Source organism: Budorcas taxicolor, chromosome 21, assembly GCF_023091745.1.
Source record: "Budorcas taxicolor isolate Tak-1 chromosome 21, Takin1.1, whole genome shotgun sequence".
Lineage (NCBI taxonomy): Eukaryota > Metazoa > Chordata > Mammalia > Artiodactyla > Bovidae > Budorcas > Budorcas taxicolor.
In genome coordinates this window covers 58916423-58922884 of record NC_068930.1, presented here as the reverse complement: position 1 = coordinate 58922884, position 6462 = coordinate 58916423, and the positions used below count along the sequence as shown (strand labels likewise).

Here is a 6462-nt window from a genome sequence, read left to right as displayed (position 1 = left end):
AACTAAGGTTATTATTGCAATTAGACCTAGCTCCATCGCGGGGAGACTGAGAAAATCCAGAAGCGCAGGGAAGGCGAGCACCATCCTGTGAGTTCTCAGGGTGAGCCCTTAGACCTGCCGCCCCTCCCTGCTCCTGCTCTGTGGCTCCTCAGGTTCACTTGCTTCCTCTCGCCACCCTCCTCCCCTCCCCTCTTCCTCCTCTCTGCTTTTCATTTATTTTGCTTTGGGCAGGTCAGGCAGGAGCCTGCACACCTGCACTCCACCCTGGGTGCCAGCTACACCCGTCCCCATTAAGTGCTTATCTCTGCAGTGTTCCGGGTGGCTTCCCGCCCTCCCCTGGGGCGGGGGACCCGGAACCTGGGCTGGCGCCTGCCGAAATCTGAAACCTTGCTGGTCTGCTGAGTGCCAGTCCTCCTTTGTTTAGTCATTGCCCCTCCCACCCAGGAAGTCTGGTGGCATAGGGCTCCCTGGCTGGGTCATTTGTGTCACTGGACGGGGAACAGTAGACTGGCTTCTCCCTGGGTGTCCCGGGGCCTCTGAGGGGGTGGGGATATTAGCCACCTCGGCCTTCCCAGTTGACCTTTCAAATAATTTCCTCTCTCCCCACCTAAAAACTAGCTTAAAAAACATACTCTGTATGTTCTTCTCTTTTCTCGTTTTCACGTGGTGAGCCTGTCTGGCTTCGTTTTCCCACCTCGTTTGGACAAGCCTGACAGTCTCAAAGGTCCCATCCCCAAGACATGCATCTATGCCCACTGCCACCACACACCCTGAGGTTAGGTCCTGAGCAACCCTGCCTCTCTGTCCTCACCCTAATTCCCTGTGGGGCCGGGCGGCTCAGGCACTGGCACCCACAGATAAACTGGCAAAAGAAGTGCTGGGGCTGTGGAACAAAGAGGCACAACCAGACAAGCACCCTGGCTCCCGACTGCTAGTCTTCCTGTGGCCTGAGGCGTCCATGGAGACTGTTGTTCTCAGGTCCTTTTGGCAGGGGGTTTTTGGGGTCCATGCTGATTTAAAGCAAAGAACTCTGGGAAGAAGTCCTGGCTCCCTCGGGTGCAAAATGCTAACAACAATAATAGCAGTGCCAGCCCTCCTCCCCTCAGAGGGTTGCTGTGAGGTTCAAATGAGAAAGCGTATCTGTAAGTTGTGAAGCACAATATTAAAGACATCAGATAACAGTGTGAAGATTAAGTGGGATAGTTGCACATGAAAGACCAAAGCAGTTCTTTGAAAGTTATTACTAGTTAGTTCTCCAGGTTTTACTATTAACCACTACCATGATTAAGCCCTGTATGGCAATAAGACACAGGCCATGCCCTCAAGGGGAACTGGGGGAAAGATAGGTAAATATTTATAATGTCAAATGGGATTAGACTGATAAAGAATGTAAAAGGAAGCAGCCCTAAGCACCTGGTGTGGTAAAGAGAGTGTCAGGAAGCTGGAGCTTGGATGCAGAAAGTAGACAAGTGAGGGGTGAAGATTTCAGAGAGAGAAAGAGAGAGAGCACAACACAAGCATGGGAGAACTGGGGGGCCAGAACTGAAGGGGTTTGGCCTCCCTGGACTTCAGGCAAGAGGGGAAAGATCTTGAAGGGCTCTGAAAGTGATATTAAGAAGTTTGGACTTCACTGTCTGTTGGATCTAAAGCAGAGAGCAGCCTGGTTGAATCGGCACTTCAGAAAATTTATTTCGGAAGTTTGGAAGAAGGCTCATTCGGAAGAAGAATGGGTGGGAGACTGGCTAGGAGTTGCTGTTCAGGCAAGGGGGTTCAATGAAGGTAGGGCTAAGGGCACAGGGAAGAGGGGCCAGGTTTAGGAGTTAAGTAGGAGAAGGCAATGGCACCCCACTCCAGTACTCTTGCCTGGAAAATCCCATGGACAGAGGAGCCTGGTGGGCTGCAGTCCATGGGGTCACTGAGGGTTGGACACGACTGAGCAAATTCACTTTCACTTTTCACTTTCATGCATTGGAGAAGGCAATGGCACCCCACTCCAGTACTCTTGCCTGGAGAAGCCCAGGGACAGGGGAGCCTGGTGGGCTGCCGTCTATGGGGTCGCACAGAGTTGGACACAACTGAAGTGACTTAGCAGCAGCAGCAGCAGGATTAACCAGGAGTTGGACTGGACAGGGCTTAGCGACTGCTAGGCTAAGAGAGGGCAGGAAGACAGAGAAGGATAAGGAGTCTCCCCTTGAGTGACTGAGTGGACACTGTCCTCACTCACCAAGACCAGAGATGCAGGAGGAAGAGGAGAGGGGAGGAGTTCCTTTCTGGACTGAAGGTGGGTGCAGGGGTGTCAGACAGTGAATTGTGTACGTACGTGTATACACACTATATGAGCTGACTGGGGACAGAGAGAGCTGACAGAGAGTGGACGGATGCTGGCAAATGAGGTTCCCGAGAAGGGAAATTTAGGGACCCAGAAAGCAAGGGAAGCAGGGGGAAATGTCCCATAGCAGGGAAATGTAGGGCCAGTGCGGGAGCAGGGGGCTTCGAGTATCCCACCCACTCCCTATGAGAAGCCCTTCCCTGCTCCTTCCATTTCTCTTCTCCCATCTGTGATTTTCTTCCTCCCAAGACTTGTACTTGTCTTACTAAAATCAAGGTCATCACTGGCATTCTCACTCTCTTACTTATTTCCCAAACTCCTCCATGAATCTTCCCAAGCTTTCTTCTACTGCTTTTATTTGCAATTTACCTTGGACCAGACATGGAGAAGGATATGGCAACCCACTCCAGTATTCTTGCCTGGGAAATCCCATGGACAGAGAAGCCTGACGGGCTACAGTCCACGGGGTCGCAAAGAGTTCGATACGACTGAGAGACTAACACTTTCACTTTGGACCAGACATATCTCACTCAAGACAGTATCTTCACCAGAAAACGAATACCAACAAGTCATACCAAGAGTGGGTTCTGTCTGCACATGATGTCCAGAAAGTGACTCTTCAGGATACAAGAGAGGGCTCAGGTGCCAAGCAGAGTTCTAGTCTGGAGAGTTCTCTTAGGAGATCTACAGTCTTGGGACTCTGATATTCCTTCCTGCAGGGACACAGGCCTCCTCCCTCCTCCTAGAGGCCCTATTAGCCCACCTCTCCCACCCGGCTTCCCCGTCACAGCACAGTACTCGCCAGGGAATGCCCCATTGCCCAAGAGCTACCAAAGGCCCACATGGCACAAGGCCCTGACAGTTCATTGGCCTCCATATTTCCTCTCAGCCAAGCAACACTGCCAAGAGAAACCTGCGGGCAAGTGAGAAAACCAGTTGTGATCTGCCCAGTAAGCAGGTGGCAGTGCAGCAGCCTCCCCGCCTTCAGTGTCTGCTGGAGTCTTGAGGATGGAAGGGGAAGCAGACACACCAGGACCAGTTTCCTGACACTGCAGGCCGTCCAGCTGTTCTGTGCGGAGCAGCCTGGGAGCCAGAGGCAGCCACCATGGCGGAAGGTACGCAAAGCCCACGGGGCTGCTGGAGCTCAGGGCCGAGGAAGAGAGAGACAGCAGGAGGTCAAGGGAAGGGTGGATTCAGAGGGAGGAATGAGTAAGTCAAGAATGGAGGCAGAAAGAAGAGAAGTTCCAGAAACAGCAGAATTCATCGGTAGCCTGAGAACCAGGAGACCAGGTAGAGGCTGGCAGGTAAACAGCTAAACAGCTGAGCATCAGCACGCCTGCTTCCACATCCCCGTGGGCCAGGGCAGGGCCACGGATTAGGGGGTCAGGGTTCCTACCCTCTCTGCCAGAGCTGGTCTTGACGCTGAACAAGTCACTTCTCTAGTTCCCAGTCCCCGTGCCGGACCAATGAGGGGACTTGGACCAGATCATCTTAAAATTGTCTTCTAGCTCCAGAATTCTCTGAATCTTCATTCTTCTCTTCTCCTCCACTCCAGAGTGTCTGTGACTCATGTTCTCACCACCACCCTTCTCTCCATATCACCTCCCTCTCTCTAGAAAAAGCTGCTACAAAGAGTAAATGGTTGGTCAAAAACATGTATAAAAGTGAAAAGTGGAAGTCCCTCAGTTGTGTCTGACTCTTTGTGACCCCATGGACGATACAGTTCATGGAATTCTCCAGGCCAGAATACTGGAGTCAGTAGCCTTTCTCTGCTTCAGGGGATCTTCCCAACCCAGGGATCAAACCCAGTTCTCCCGCATTGCAGGAGGATTCTTTATCAGCTAAGCTATAAGGGAAACCCAAGAATACTGGAGTGGGTAGCCTATCCCTTCTCCAGGGGAATCTTCCTGACCCAGGAATTGAACCATGGTCTCCTGCATTGCAGGCAGATTCTTTACCAACTGAGCTAATGAGGGAAGCCCCAAAACCATGTGGAAGAATAAGCTAAAACCTCTACAAATGTAATAGCTTCCTCTTCATTTACGATTTTTATGTTTAAAATTTTAGTTTTAAATTTTTATAAATTTTAATTATAAAAGAAATATTGTATAATGAACACACAGTTTGAGTAAAATAAAGCAATAATTACAGATAAACCTATAGTCCCCTGACTACCACTCCAACCTAGCCTCATTTCTAGAGAAACCACTGTTGCTAGTCTTCTGTCTATACATTCACATTCCTGTAAATATGCTCAATGTAATGCATAGGATTAGCTTGTATGGCTTCTTCTTCTTCTTCTTGGCATAGCCATGGTATCATCATATTGCACATATTTTTCTACAGCTAGATTTTTTTTACTCACTAAACAGTATCTCTTGGACCTCTATCCACACCTCTGAGTACCAAAAGATTTACGTCAGTATTTTCCACTTTGTATAGTATTTCCATAGTATGGCTGTAAGTAATTTATTTACCAAGTCTTCTATTGGTGGGTATCTAGGTTGTTCCCATTTTTCAATTAGACAAGCAAGGCTGCAGTGTACTTTCTTATCTGTGCTTCTCTGTGCTCCTGTGAGAGTTTTTACTCTAGGATAGATCTTGAGATCAATTACTTTAAAAGTCTTTCCTATAATTTCCCTTCTATCTCCCTGATCATTTCACCCCATTCTCCCCTCCCATCAACGAGAATAAAAATGTCCAGTATTAAATGTACCTCCTATTTGGATATCTGATGTTTGGCCTGAAGAATAATCCCTGTGCTATAGGCAGATATTAACTTGACCCACGATGCATCCGGAGGATGAGATCTGGCCCCAGTGTTGGCTGTCAGGAAGATGCTGCCACAGCTGTTGAGTAGTTTGGGCCATGTGTCCAACATGAATCAGGGCCAGTTAGCAATCCCTGTATAGGCAATTGGTTTCTAAAAAGGGTGAGCTTCTTTCTTTTCTGGAAAAAAGCTCAGTTGCTTTCCCAGGGGGCAGTGGGTCAGATGTCCTTTCTGAACATGAGTGAAGGCCAGCAGTGGGTGGCAGCTGTTGGGTAATGGTGAGAGCACCGGATGTGGGCCAGTTACCCTAAGTCTGACCTTGGGTAAGATATGTAGCCTACTTACATCTTGGTTTTCTCATCTTCAAGCGTGGATGACGCTTCGTCCCCTCAATGCCGTGGCGAGTATTCCATGAGGTTACTGGCCTAGAGTGCCTCGAACAGGGCCTAGCACATGTAATCAGGCCCTCAACAGGTGGTAGTTGAATCTGAAATACAAAATAATTTCGGGGGATTATATAAAAAAACAGAGAACTCTTATTCAACCTAGTAAACACTGGAGTATCTACAATGTGCCAATCTTTACGCTTACATTTCTTTTATAATAACAATAATAAAACAACAACTAGTTTATGAGAAAGGTACACATTAACTGTAATCAAAAGAACTTAAAGAAGTTTAAGAAGATGAAGTTTAGTATTTATTAGGGTATTTTGGTACAGTCAATTTGATTCATATTTGTTTTATAATAGCCTTCAGTTCAGTTCAGTTCAGTGGCTCAATCATGTCCGACTCTTTGCGACCCCATGAATTGCAGCACGCCAGGCCTCCCTGTCCATCACCAACTCCCGGAGTTCACTCAGACTCATGCCCATCGAGTTGGTGATGCCGTAATAGCTTTACTGAGATATAATTCACATACCATCAAGCTCACCATTTAAAGTGGATAATTTATTGGCTTTTTTTTATACTAAATTCACGAAGGTTTACAAGCATCACCACTAACTAGTTCCAAAACATTTTCATTACCTCAAAAATGAAACCCCATACCTACTAGTAATTTAGTCCATTCTCCCCTACCCCCAGCCCCTAGCAAACTCTAATTTACTTCTGTTTCTATGGATTTGCCTATTCTGCATATTTCCTATAAATTGAATCATACAACATGTGGGCTTTTGTGTGTAGTAGTCTAGCTTCTTTCAGTTAGCATAGTATTTTCAACTTTTATCCATGTTATAGATGTTCACCCTTCCTTTTATATGATTGAATAATATTCCATTGTGTGGCTATACACATTTCATTCATCTGTTAAGCAGGTGATGGACATTTGGACTGTTTACAGTTTTGAGCTATTATGAATAAAG

The 6462-nt window shown here is 47.5% G+C and overlaps 1 protein-coding gene across 1 annotated transcript in view; it reads left to right on the top strand.

Moving 5' to 3' along the window:
• The first annotated feature begins 3434 nt into the window (after positions 1 to 3434).
• The window catches only part of TGM5 (transglutaminase 5), a 30352-nt gene continuing 27324 nt past the window's right edge, over positions 3435 to 6462 (top strand). Inside the window, exon 1 of the mRNA XM_052659838.1 lies at positions 3435 to 3444. Coding sequence (XP_052515798.1) covers positions 3435 to 3444 — 10 coding nt within the window. The remainder of the gene's footprint in view (positions 3445 to 6462) is intronic.